The sequence below is a fragment of the Panthera onca genome, chromosome E3, assembly GCF_046562875.1.
Source record: "Panthera onca isolate mPanOnc1 chromosome E3, mPanOnc1 haplotype 2, whole genome shotgun sequence".
In the NCBI taxonomy this organism is placed as follows: Eukaryota; Metazoa; Chordata; class Mammalia; order Carnivora; family Felidae; genus Panthera; species Panthera onca.
The window spans coordinates 24,364,326-24,378,422 of record NC_138354.1 but is presented as its reverse complement, the minus strand read 5'-3'; the positions used below and the strand labels follow the sequence as shown (position 1 = coordinate 24,378,422).

The 14,097-nt window shown below is 39.5% G+C and overlaps 1 protein-coding gene across 1 annotated transcript in view; it reads right to left on the bottom strand.

Moving 5' to 3' along the window:
• Positions 1-11,346: 11,346 nt before the first annotated feature.
• The window catches only part of CDR2 (cerebellar degeneration related protein 2), a 27,032-nt gene continuing 24,281 nt past the window's right edge, over positions 11,347-14,097 (bottom strand). The window contains exon 5 of the mRNA XM_060648762.2: positions 11,347-13,277. Coding sequence (XP_060504745.1) covers positions 12,413-13,277 — 865 coding nt within the window. The 3' untranslated portion in view covers positions 11,347-12,412. The remainder of the gene's footprint in view (positions 13,278-14,097) is intronic.

Genomic DNA, 14,097 nt, shown 5'->3' with positions numbered 1-14,097 from the left:
TCTGTGCTGACAGCTTGGAGCCTGCTTCGGATTCTGTGTCTCCCTTTCTGCCCCTCCCCTGCTCATGCTCTTGCTCTATCAAAAATAAACATTAAAAAAAATTTTTTTTAAACTGATTGGAAAGAAAATGACAGACCAATTATTAGAGAAGAACAGGTCCAGGAATTTCCATGGTTGAACTATTCTCACATCTTTATGACAAGCACAAGGGTTAAACTTAAGCATGTAACAAGCCTCCAAATCCAGAAGCAGTGGTTTAAAATTTGACAAAGAGAGGCGCCTGGGTGGCTCAGTCGCTTTAACATCTGACTAATGCTCAGGGCATGATCTCACGGTAAATTGGAGCCCCACGTTGGGCTCTGTGCTGACAGCCTGGAGCCTGCTTCAGATTCTCTCTGCCTCTCCCCTGCTTATGCTCTCTGTCAGAAATAAACTTAAAAAAAAAATAATAAAACCTGACAGAGCATGCTATGAATACAAATCTTAAGTAGTAGATTGCACTGGCATGTTAAAGAAAAAGCTACCCTGGGGTGCCTTGGTAGCTTGGTTGAGCGTCCGACTCGATGTCAGCTCAGGTCATGATCTTGCAGTTTGAGAGCTTGAGCCCCATGTCAGGCTGTGGGCTGATAGCATGGAGCCTGCTTAGAATTCGGTTTCCCTCTATCAAGATTACATATACACACACGCACACACACACACACACACACACACACCCAGGGTGCCTCGGTGGCTCAGTCCATTAAGTGTCCGACTTTGGCTCAGGTCATATCTTGCAGTTTGTGAATTCGAGCCCCGCATTGGGCGCTCTGTGATAACAGCTCAGAGCCTGGAGCCTGCGTCAGAGTCTGTGTCTCCCCCTCTCTCTGCCCCTCCCATGCTCATGCTCTGTCTCTGTCTCTAATAAATGTTAAAAAAAAATTTTTTTTTAATACCCTAAGGTGCCTTGCAAAGAGGATACTGGGAATAACTACTGTCACAGACATGCAAGGGTGGTATCAGGGCATCAACACTGCAGCTCATACTATAAACAGGCCAAAAGGGAAGGAGGAACAATTCCTCTCAGGGATCAAGATCTATTTCATTCCAGATATAATAAGTTCTTAAAGTAAGAGTAGATGAATTCTCATTAGCCTCAAACAGTAAAAAGTTAACATCATGCTAAATCAAACATTGGACATGCACCTTAGGATTGAGATGTATGTTTACTCACCATAATTATTTCATATCCTGGGTACACTTCTTAGAGCAGTTAGACAAAGATTAAATTAAAAATTACACAAATTAGTTTCCTTTGTCTAGCAAAGAAGTTAGACAAAAATAAAGGAGCCAAGACATTTTTTTCCAACACGTCAACAGAATCAACTAAAAGCTGCTCTCAATAAGCATTCAACAAAATAGCTGGAATCAATAGATTTCCTACATGCAACTATAGTCAGAAAATGTAACAGAAGATCTTACATTCAGGAGGTGAAACTTCTGAAATCTGTAAGACCTAAACTGTAAAAATATGAAAACTGAGAAACAAAGACCACTGGAATAAATGGGAAAGCATGAACCCATGTTTTGGATCAAAGTCTGTGTCAGTCTGTACTTAAGTAATTTTTCAGCCTAATTTCAATAACCATTTATCCCCAAGAACCAGACGAGCCAACTTTAAAGTTCTTATTGCAAAAATCATGCAAGAACAACAAAAAGAAACCAGCGAAATTCTGAGGGAGCAATGAGGGCAATACTCCCTTACCAGTCAGGAAAATATCAAGCTAGATAGTAATTAAAAACTGGCACAGGTGCACAAGAACCAGATCCTACAACAGAAATAGGTTCCAATGCATGTAGAGATTTAGTACTGATTCAGGTGATTTTAAGCGATGGGGAATAGATGAAGTTTAGGAAGATTCTGGAAAGATGGTGATGTGATGTAGCTATTTTTTTAGAAGTTTATGTATTTATTTTTGAGAGAGAGACAGCATTAGCAGGGGAGGGGCAGAGAGAGAGGGAGAGGGAGCATCCCAAGCAGGCTCCACGCCATCAGCACAGAGCCCAATGTGGGGCTCGATCCCATGAAACTGAGGTCATGACCTGAGCCAAAACCAAGAGTCAGACACTCATCCAACTGAGGCACCTAGGTGCCCCTGATGTATTTTAGAATCCCAGAGTCTAAAGGCTTGCAACTTCCAGGGAGAATAAGGACTGTCAATGGCACACAATTTTGGCAATTTTGGCTCTTAGCACAGTAGCTGCTGCTACTAGTAGTAATAGTAGTTGCTACTCCACCACGAGCCACATTCATGGAGAAGCTCGCGGCAGCTTGTAGGAATCTGGCGGGCAAAAAGATCCTGTTCAAATGCCAGGAATCTGTGATCTGATTGCCGCTTCTACCAGAGGTGGGCAGCTGCTGTTGTACCTCCCCTCATGGTTGCAAGCCTCTACAGCTGGGGGTGAAGTGACTGCCAGGGGATTTTTAAAGGGCCGAAAGGCTCCCTGTCCCCCTCATTCTTCACTTTTTCCCCTTTGTGAGCCAGACATTAAAAACTAGGATATTCAAAAAATGATTGTTTACATAGAGAAAATTAGAAAGTGACCATGCATGCCCAGGGAAAGGCTCACGAGAGACCTGAGAAGCCCTGAAGTTTACACCTCAGGCCGATCCTCAGCAGACACAGCCTGCAGCAATCTAAGGAACAGACACAATAACCAAGAAAACCAGCAAACCCTGGGAAAGAAGGGAGAATCTGATTCCCAGAGTTATTATTAGATTCAAGTGTCCAGTGTCAAAAAACCACAAGGCATACAAAACCAGGAAAATACAGGGCGAAGGAAAAAATAAATCAACATAAATTGTCCCTGAAAGACCCAGTGGCAGGTACAGTAGACAAAGACTTTAAGACAACTGTGTTTTAAAGACATTCAAAAGAACTACAGGATGTAGAGAAAGTCAAGAAAATGTGTGAACAAAATGGAAATAATAAAAAGAGACCTAAAGAAAAAAAAAATTGGGGCACAGAATTGCACAGAAAAACACAGTAATGGAAATGAAAATTTCATGAGAGGGATTCAAAGGCAGATTTGAGCAGGCGGAAGAAAGAATCAGCAAACTTGAAGATGATGGAAATTATCCAGTCTGAGAAACAGAAAGAAAGAAAAACTGAAGAAAAGTGAGCACAATCTAAGGGACCTGTGTGACACCATTAAAAAGACCAATATACACATTGTGGGAGTCCCAGGAGAGAGAAAGAAGTGGAGAATATATGAAGAAACAATGGCTGAAAACTTGTCAAACTTGATAAAAGGCATGTAGATAAACATTCAAGAAGCTCAATAAACTCCAAATAAGAAAAACTCAGACCCACGGAAACACATTATAATCAAGTTTTCAGAAGCCAAAGAGAATCCTGAAAGCCTCAGAAAAGCAAATTATCACATACAGGGGGTGAGGAGGGTTCCTCAATAAGATAATCAAAAGACTTCTCATTAGAACTTCGGAGGCCAGAAAACAGTGAGCCAATATATTCAAAGTGCTTCAACAACAGCAACAACAGTCAACCAAGAACCTTATATCCAGCAACACTGTCTTTCAAAAGTGAAGAAGTTACAATGTTCCTAGGTAACAGAAGCTGACAGTTCACGATCACTAGACATGTCCTGCAAGGTGAAACATGAAGAGACTAGACAATAGCTTGAAGCCATACTGAGAAACAAAGATTTCAATAAAAGTAAGTAAATATATGGACAACTATAAAAGCCAGTACAACTATAACAGTGTTTTGTAATAGTGTTTTTGTTTTCTACATGATTCAAGAGACTAATACATTTGGGGTGCCTGGCTGGCTCAGCCAGTAAAGCATGTGACTCTTGATCTTGGCGTTGTGAGTGCAGACCCTACACTGGACATAGAGCTTAATAAAAAAGAGAGAGAGAGAGAGAGAGAGAGAGAGAGCGCGCGCGACACTAATACATTTAAAGAAAAACTATTTGTGTAAAGGTAGTATTACTGTAGTTTTGATTTATAACTCCAAATTTTGTCTTCTATGTAACTTAAAAGATTAATGCATTAAAAAAAACAGTAGAGTTTATGTTTTGGGGTACACAATAAAGAGGTAGCTTTGTGACATCAATAACCAAAAGCGATGGGGGTGGGGCTGTAAAGACAGATATTTTGGGGTTTTTTTTTGTTATTGAAGTTAAGCTGGTATAAATTCAAATTAGTGTTATAACTTTAGGATGTTAAATGTAATCCCTAAGCTAACCATGAAGAAAACAACTGTAGAATATACACAAAAGGAAATGAGAAAGGAATTTAAACATCTCATTACAATAAAAAAATAAACTAAACACAAAAGAAGACAGGAATTCAGGAAATGAAGGACAAAAAAGCTGTAAGGCATGTAGAAAACAGCACAATAAATTTCCTCCTTTTCAAAATTACTTTAAATGTAAATGGATTTAACTCCATTCAAAAGGCAGAGATCAGCAGAATAAATAAAACATGACCCAACACAGATGGACCTAGAGGGTATTATACAACTAAAGACAAATATCATGATTCCACTCATATATAGAATTTAAGAAACAAATGAACAAAGAAACAAACATATCAGACTCAAATACAGACAACAAATTAATGGTTGCCAGAGCAGAGTGTGGGGAGAGGATGGGTGAAATAGATAAAGGGGACTAAAAATACACTTATCTTGAGCAAAAAGTTATGGAATTGTTGAATCATCATATTGTACATCTGAAACTAATAACACTGTATGTTAATTATACATCAGTTAAACCGCACACACGATTCAACTAGATGCTGTCTACAAGAGACTCACTTGAGTTCCAAAGACACAAACAGGTTGAAATTAGAAGGATCCAAAAAAAAAAAAAAAAAAGATATTCCAGGGAAATTGGGAGACTTGAATACCCCAATCACAATAACGGACAGGACAACCAGACAGAAGATAACTAAGGAAATATAGGATTCAACACAGTAAGCAAATCTAGCAGATGTATAAGCAACACTCTACACAACAGAATACACATTCTTCTCAAATGCCGATAGGGCATTTTCAAGGAGAGACCATAAGCCACAAATTAGTTTCAACAGATTTTAAAAGATATCATACAAAGTATCTTCCTTGATTACAACACGATGAATTTAAAAATCAGTAACAAAAAATTGGAAAAGTCACAAAATTGAGAAAATTAAACAACATTTTAAACCACCAATCAATCAGAGAGATCAAAGGGAAATTAGAAAATACTTAAGAGATGAATGAAAATGAAAGCACAATATGCCAAAACTTATGGAACACAGTCAAAGTGGTACTAAGGGGGAAATTTAGGGCTATAAATGCTCACATTAAAAGACAAGGTGGGGTTCCTGGGTGCCTAGTTAGTTGCGCATCCAACTCTTCCCAGTTCAGATCACGATCTCGCAGTTGTGGGGTCAAGCCCTGCATTGGGCTCTGCACTGGGCAAGGAGTCTGCTTGAGATTCTCCCTCTCCTCCGTCTCTACCCTTGCTTGTGTGTGCGCACGCGCTCTCTCTAAAACACAAACAAAACAGTAAGAAAAAGGGCATCTGGCTGGTTCAGTTGGTGGAGCATGCAACTCTTCATCTTGGGGTTGTAGGTTTGAGTCCCAAACTGGGTGAGAGATTACTTGAAAAAAATAAAGTCTTTGGGCCCCTGGGTGGTTCAGCTGGTTAAGCGTCTTTGTCTCAGGTCATGTCATCACAGTTCATGGGCTTGAGCCCTGCATTGGGGTCTGTGCTGACAGCTCAGAGCCTGGAGCCTGCTTTGGATTCTGGGTCTCCCTCTCTCTCTGTCTGCTCCCCCCATGCCCTGCTCATGCTCTCTGAAAAATAAACATTTGAAAAATAAAAAATAAAGTCTCAGGGCACCTGGGTGGCTTCGTCTGTTAAGCATCTGACTTAAGCTCAGGTCATGATTTTGGGGTGAGTCTGAGCCTTGAATCAGGCTCTGCACTGACAGTGTGGGGCCTGCTTGGGATTCTCTCTCCCCCTCTGTCCCTGTCCTGCTCACTCTCTCTCAAAATAAATAAACTTTTTAAAAGTCTTTAAAAAAAAAAACAAACAAGAAAAATATTAAATCTACAACCTAATTTTACAACTAAAGAAACTATAAAAGGTACTAAACCCAAAGTGAATGGGTTGGAATGGAATAATAAAGATTGAGAGATCAATGAAATAGAGAATATAAAAACAATAGAGAAAAGTCAACGAAACCAAAAGTTGTTCTTTGAGAAGATCAAAAAACTGAAAAACCTTTAGCTAGATAGACTAAAAAAGAGGGAGAAGACTCAAATTATTAAAATCAGAAATGAAAGTGGAGATTCTACAGAAATAAAAAGGACTAGGGCGCCTGGGTGACTCAGTCCTTAAGCATCTGACTTCGGCTAAGGTCATGATTTCATGGTTCGTGAGTTTGAGTCTCACACTGGATGATCCTGACCCTCACATCAGGTGAGCACAAGCCCTGCTTCGGCTAAACCCCGCTTCTGTCTCTTCTCTCCCTCCCTCTCTCTGCCCCTTGTGGGATTCTCTCTCTCTGCCCCTCACTCACTTGCACCCTCTCTCAAAAAAATAAAAAGGACTTTAAGAGAATTGTATGGTTACAGGCATTGAATAATATATAGAATTGTCCAATCAATATGTTTACACCACTATATTGGGGGACCTGGTTGGCTCAGTTGATGGAGTATGCAACTTTTGATCTTGGGGATGTGGGTTCAAGACCCACATTGGGTGTAGAGATTACTCAAAAAAAATTTTTTAAATAAAATTTTTAAAATAACTTAAAACCACTATAGACATTGCTGAGAGAGAGAGAGAACTATGAACAATTGTATGCCAACAAAGTAGATAACCTAGATGAAAAGGACAAATTCCTAGAAACACAAAACCTACCAAGACTCAATCACAAAGAAAATCTGAATAGACCTATAAATAGTAATGCATTGAATCAGTAATGAAAAAAAACTCTCCCAACACAGAACAGCCTGATGGCTTCACTGGTGAACAAAATACCAGCAAACAGAATTCAAGAGCACATTAAAACGATTATACATCCTGATCAACTGGGGTTTATTCTAGGAATGCAAGGAAAGATCAACATATAAAAATTGATCAACACAATATGCTACATTAACAGAATGATGGAAGAAAAAACTCACGATCATCTCAAATGATTCAGAGAAAGTATATGGCAAAATACACCTTTTCAGGATTAAAAATAAAAAAACCAAACACTCAACAAACTAGGAAGATAACTATAATATAAAAAAAGCCATATATGAAAAAACCACAATGGGTAGTAGGGTGGCTCAGTGGGTTAAGTGTCCAACTTCAGCTCAGGTCATGATCTCACGGTTCATGGATTCAAGCTCTGCATCAGGCTCTGTACTGACAGCTCAGAGTCTGGAGCCTGCTTCAGATTCTGTGTGTCCCGCTCCTGTTCTGTCCTGTCTGCCCCTGCCCTGTTCGCTGTCTCTCAAAATAATAAACATTTAAAATTTTTAAAAATAAACAGTAAAAAATAAAAAGAAAAAGCCACAGTGAACCTCATACTCAATATTGAAAAACTGAAAGCATTTACTCAAAGATCAGGAACTAGGCAAGTATGCCTGCTTTAACCACTTCTAATTTAACAGTACTGAAAGTTCTAGCCAAAGCAATTAGACAAGAAAAACAGAGAAGTCACTAGGATTGGAAAGGAAGAAGTAAAATTAGCTTTTTGCAGATGATATGATCTTATATGTAAAAAACTCTAAAGATTCCACAAAAACACTGTCTGAATAAATGAATTCAGCAAAGTAGCCAGATACAAAGTCAACACACAAAAATTAGTTGCATTTCTATACACTAACAATGAACAATCCAGAAAGGAAATTAAAAACCAATTCCATTTAAAATGGCATCAAGGTGGGGCACCGGGGTGGCTCAATTGGTTAAGTGTCTGATTCTTGGTTTCAGCTCAGGTAATGGTCTCACAGTGCATGGGTTTGAGCTCTGCATTGGGCTCTGTGCTGTCTGTCAGTGCAGAACATTCTTGGGATTCTTACTCTCCCTCTTTTTTAAAATGGATAAACTTAAAATAAGAATAAATTTAAAAAGATTAAACAGCATTGGGCTTACTGCTGTCAACAACTAGTCTGCTTCAGATCTCCCAAACCCCTTTTTCTCTACACCTCCCTCACTTGCACTCCAAAATAAACATAAAAACAAAAAAACAAAAAAACAAAAAAACAAAAAAAACTATCCTAAAATTCATATGGAATCTCAAGGGATACTGAATAGCCAAAACAATCTCAAAAAAAAAAAAAAAAAAGAAAGAAAAAACTGGAGGACTCATACTTCCTGACTTCAACACTTACTACAAAGCTATAGTAATCAACAGTGGTACTAGCATAGAGAGACACATAGACCAACGGAATACAGAGAGCCCAGAAACAAACCCTCACATATATAGTCAAATGATTTTTGACAAGGTTCCAAGACTGTTCAATGGGGAAAGGACAATCTACTTAGCAAATGGTGCTGGAAAACTAGATATCCACATGCTAAAGAATGATGCTGGACCCTTCAATAACACCATATTGCAAAAGCTTCTTAACATTAGGTTCGGCAGTGATCTCTTAGTATGACACTGGAGGTATAGGTAAAAAAAGGGAAAAACAAACTGAACTTCATGAAAATTTTTAAATGTTATGCATCAAAAGACAATGGACACCTAGCTAGCTTAGTGGGAACAGCATGTGATTCTTGATCTCAAGGTCGTGAGTTCAAACCCCACGTTGGTTGTAGAGATTACTAAAAAAATAGTAATAAACTTAAAAAAAAAAAAAAGACACTATCAACAGAGTAAAAAGGCAACCCAAGAATGGGAGAAAATATTTCCAAATCATATGATCTGTGTGTATATATATATATATATATATATATATATATATGAACTCAAGAGAAAAAATATCTTCAAAAGTGGGCCAAGGAAGGGCCCCTGGGTGGCTCAGTCGGTTGAGCGGCCGACTTCGGCTCAGGTCATGATCTCGCGGTCCGTGAGTTCGAGCCCCGCATCGGGCTCTGTGCCGACGGCTCAGAGCCTGGAGCCTGTTTCGGATTCTGTGTCTCCCTCTCTCTGACCCTCCCCCGTTCATGCTCTGTCTCTGTCTCAAAAATAAATAAACATTAAAAAAAATTAAAAAAAAAAAAAAGTGGGCCAAGGATTTGAACATTTATCCAAAGAAAATCTCCAAACGGCCAAGTGCATCAAAAGTTGTATCGCTAATCCTTAGAGAAGTGCAAATCAAAAGTACAAGGTACCACCTCACACCCATCAGGATGGCTACTATCACAAAACCAGAAAGCACATTTTGGCGAGGACATGGAGAACCTGGAATTCTGGTGCACTGTGGTGGGAAAATCTGGTGCAGCCACTGTGGAAAACAGTATGAAGGCTCCTCAAAACATTAAAAAACAGCAATTCCACTTCCAGTTACAGACCCAAAAGAATTGAAAGCAGGATCTCAAAGAGATATCTGCACACACATGTTCATAGCAGCATTAATCACAATAGCTAAAACATGGGAGCAACCAAAAGTGTCCACTGATGTGGCATATACATACAGATAAAAAAATGTGGCATATACATACAGAACAGTATTCAGCCTTAAAAAGGAAATTTAATACGCTACAACATGGATGAAACTTTAGGTCATCATACTAAGTGAAGTAAGCCAATCACAAAAAGACAAATTCTGTAGGATTCCACTTACATGAGATACTTAAATCACAAAGGCAGAAAAGTATAATGGTAGTTGTCACAAACCAAGGAGAGAATGGGGAGTTATTATTAAATTGGCCTAGTTTCATGTTTAAAAATCAAAAGAGTTATGGGGATGAATTGTAGTGACAGTTGCATAAGAATGTGAACGTATTTAATACCACTTAACTATACACTTCAAAATGGTTAAGATAACTATTATATGTGTTTTTACAATTTAAAAAAAGAAAAATAAATGAAGTTCAGATGGATCAAACACCTGTCAAACACAAAAAGGAAAAGTATTACAAGATTAACATAACCACATAAAAATTTTGCTTGACAAAATGCCAATAACAAGGTAAAATTAAGACAAACAAAAGATTTGTGATTTCTAATTGCAAAGTGAATTTTCTAAATGCTAGAGCTCTTAAATAAGAAACACAGGCAAAAGACAACATAAATGGCTTAACAGATCACAAAATATTCAACCTTAATAAGTGAAATTTAAACTACAAGGAAACCTCACTTTTCTTCCATTAGTTTGGCAAAGGTCGAAAAGTTTACTGGCACAAGTGTGAGCAACTAGGCATCCTCCTATATTGGGGAGCAAGGTTCAGTAAACTTCTGCAAGATGGTAAGAGCAAAATGTCCTCTTTTACCTCACTCCTAACGATTTACCTTCTAGATTCAAAAACGTCCAAAGATACAGGGATTACTTAAATGAATTCTCATATATACATAGATAGGATATATATGTGATATGATGTGTGTATATGTGCATATATACACATCAGTGCACCAGCCAGAGGCCAGTTTGTCGTGGGATTTCCCGAGGAGCTTAAACAAAACTGGATTGTAACACTGACACCAGCAGCCTTCTTGTTTCCTCGCTGTCCACATTGGTTAAACATACATATGGAGTTTATCTATGTCCATAGATGTAATACTACAGTACTATCATAAAGAATGTAAATGGTCAGATAAATGTTTCAAAGATACATGGTTCAGTGAAAATGGAAGCTACAGTGAAGGTTTATAGTATACTCTTTTGCTTAGAAATAGGGAGTGATATAAACATACATAATAACATATGCACAGAATATTTTGGAAGAATATACAAGAAACTGGTAACTAGTTGATCCTGGGGAGAGGAGTTGGGAGGTCAGGACAACAAGATGACTTACTTCACAAACTCTTTGTGCTGTCTCAAAAGAGGATTTTACCCCTTTTTAAATAATCCAAAAGCAAAATTCAGATTCAGGGCTCACTTTAGTTTTTAAATATTGTAAGTCTTTCCTAGGATTGAATAATCAAATGTTTTGAGTCAAATGCTATTAATTCAGAACCAGGTCTGACATTTCTAAACTTGTGATTATATAAAGTATATACATTTGAAAATATTTTTCAATCATATAGTAATTCTAATGAAGACATTAACATAAGAATCCCAAAGAATAGGGAATAGAAATTTAAAAAATCATTATCAAATCTCCGAGATATCTGTTGGAAGAAAAAAATGGAACCGTTGGTTAGAACATTAAAATGGCTTCAGCTTAAAATAAGCAAGTGATCCATTTGTTCATTTTCACAGGTAGTTTTATTTGGTTTTTAGAAAAAATATATACAGTGTGTGGAACTTCAGTTCTCTTAAATAGTTTTAAATTAAAAGTATGCAAAGTGAGAGGATGAGTAGATTCCCAAAGAACAATACTGTTTAATAAAGTAGCAAATGGGAATTTCTGCAGCAAGTCAAAAACATTTATAGGAATGACAGGAACTGAACAAGGGCAGCCTGTAGCTGTCAGCTTAGCCAGCTTGGACAACACAGTGAGGGGTTTGATCTTGCTTTTTTAGTCTGACTTTAAGAATGATTTACATATTTGCCTATGCTAACCACTATAGCTTTGAGTAAAAACATCTGAAGGTGGGGGTGGGGGCCCTCCAGGGCCTATGCTCATAAGCTAGCAAGATGGTAACAGCAAAGGTCAAACCAGAGCTTGCCTTTCAGTTTGGTATCAGTTGGATTTAGACATATTATGATTCCTTGTCAGTCACAGCTCAACTGGTAGCAGATGTAACCAAACTCAAGGCTTGGAGTATTTTTTAATGCCGTTGATTTTGGGTTAGACCCTGCTTTCTCCTGGACATTCTTCTTAACGAGTTCACAGTATACAACAGTGTTTATGAAGCCATTTCAGGTTGGCAGCCATCTGACTCCTACACAGTTTTAAGAAGCGAGGAGGCAGCAGGAGTCGCCTTAGTTTTGTTTCAACTCTGCCCTTTTCCCCAGTATACTATACGCTCTCTATATACTACATATATAGGGACTCCAGGCCTACTTCTCTAGGAACACACATCTATCCCTCCAATGGTTCTGGGGCTTTTCAAGGAATCACAACACAAATCAGTGCGCCAGCCAGAGGCCAGGTTGTCACGGGATTTCCTGAGGAGCTTAAACGGAACCGGGTTATAGAACTGACACCAGCAGCCACCTTCGTTCCCTGCTGTTGGCTGCTTAGTAAGCAAAACAGCGAGGCAAACGTCATGAGCCACGTGGCCATGGGGTTTACAGACAACGGTCGGAGTGGGAGACAGAGGTGAAAGGAAACGAGCCAATTAGTAGTAGAGCTGGAGGTTGAATTAGGAATGAGAGGAGAGAGATCGGTATTTTGTTCTCTGTTCATCTATTTCTTGCTTTGTTTTCTTGATGCAACTAAAGATCTCTTTAAAAAGCGCCTTGTATTCCGGAGGTGTTGTGGTGGTGGGGGAACTGACGGGCTCTGGGGTGACAGAGGCTGGTTCCCAGCCGCTGGGGCCCAGCTCAGGCTGGGCGTTGGTCCCCACCAGGTCTTTGGCGAGAGCTCTGGGGGTCTGCACAGCCTTGTGGGACAGGGAGTCCTCTCCCTGCTGGCACTTCTTCAGCAACTCCTCATACTTCACCTTCAGGGCGCTGTACTGAGTGTCCACCTCATGCAGAAGGGAGACGCCCCTCTGCTTCACAGCCCTGGCCCTCCGGATGCAGGTCTCCTCGTGGCCCCTCACGATGTCCCCCCCGGCCAAGCTGCTCAGCACCGTCTCACTGCTGCTGCGCTTAAGAGGCCTTCTGTGTGCTTCTGGCAAAGGCAGGAACAGCTCCTCCAGCAGGCTCTGGCTGTGTTCTCTGAAAGGGGTGAACAGAGAGTCCGGCACCAGCTTCTCGACGCCATTCACGAAAGGATGCTCCGACTGCAGCATCTGCCGCATCTCGGCCACCTCGGCCTCCAACTCCAGCGCCCGAGCGCGGTAGGCATCCGTGGCTCCCAGCTGCCGTTCCAGTTCACTGTTCTCCTTCAGCACAAGCCCATATTCCTCCTCCATCGTCACCCGCTTCTGCCGCTCCAGGCTCAGCTGGGCCTGCAGCATCGTCACTGTTTTCTTCAAGTGCTCATTTTCTTCCTCATCGGGGCTTTGCTGACTTTGTAAGGAAGTGATCTTCTCGGCAAACACATGATCATACACAAAGTGTCTAGGAGAAAAATGTTGAAAGAATATATTATGTAGGTTGACTGGGAATGAAAAAAGATTGATTTTTTTTTTTCCAACTAAGTATTTTTCAGGAACTCTGATGGTTATCTTTTATTTATTTATTTATTTATTTATTTATTTATTTATTTATTTATTTAATTTGCCTATTCCGTACTAGGGCAGTGGCTAACATGAAATTATGTAAGGCTGGCAAATAAACACATGTAAGAAAACATAATTTTTGTGACTATTTTTTTTTTTAACCATTAAAAGTACTTCAGAACACCTATTCTCAAAGCCCAGCAGTATGATGGATACCTTTCAAGGAAATTAGAATGGCCCCGTGGTTCTCGACTTTGGCTGTGCATCAGAATCATCTGGATAGTTTTTTACCTGCACCTAGAGATTTTAATTTAGGCCTAAGGGCCTCATTGTCATTGCAGTTTGAAAAACTCCAAAGTGATTTGATGAAGGGTCAAGGTTGAAAACTACCAAAATGCAGAAGCTGGTCTCTCTCCTGCGTAGAGTCCTGGGCAACTTGTAACTGGGTTTATCTTTGTGATGATTGTATCTGCCCCTCCTTGAGAGTGAAAGTGTGAGGGCAGGAGCAATGGTGTCTATTTTGCTCACCACTCATGTCTGGCATAGCACCTGCCATACAATAGGTGCTCAAGAAATAAATAGTCCTTAAAGATTCAGTCTCTTAACTCTAAATTATAAAGGCATTTCTGTAGGCAAAAAACTTGTTTTATTGACATTTCAATTTTTTGCACCCTAATGTGAGGTACAGCCCCTAAATCTGTAGTCTATCACAAATACTG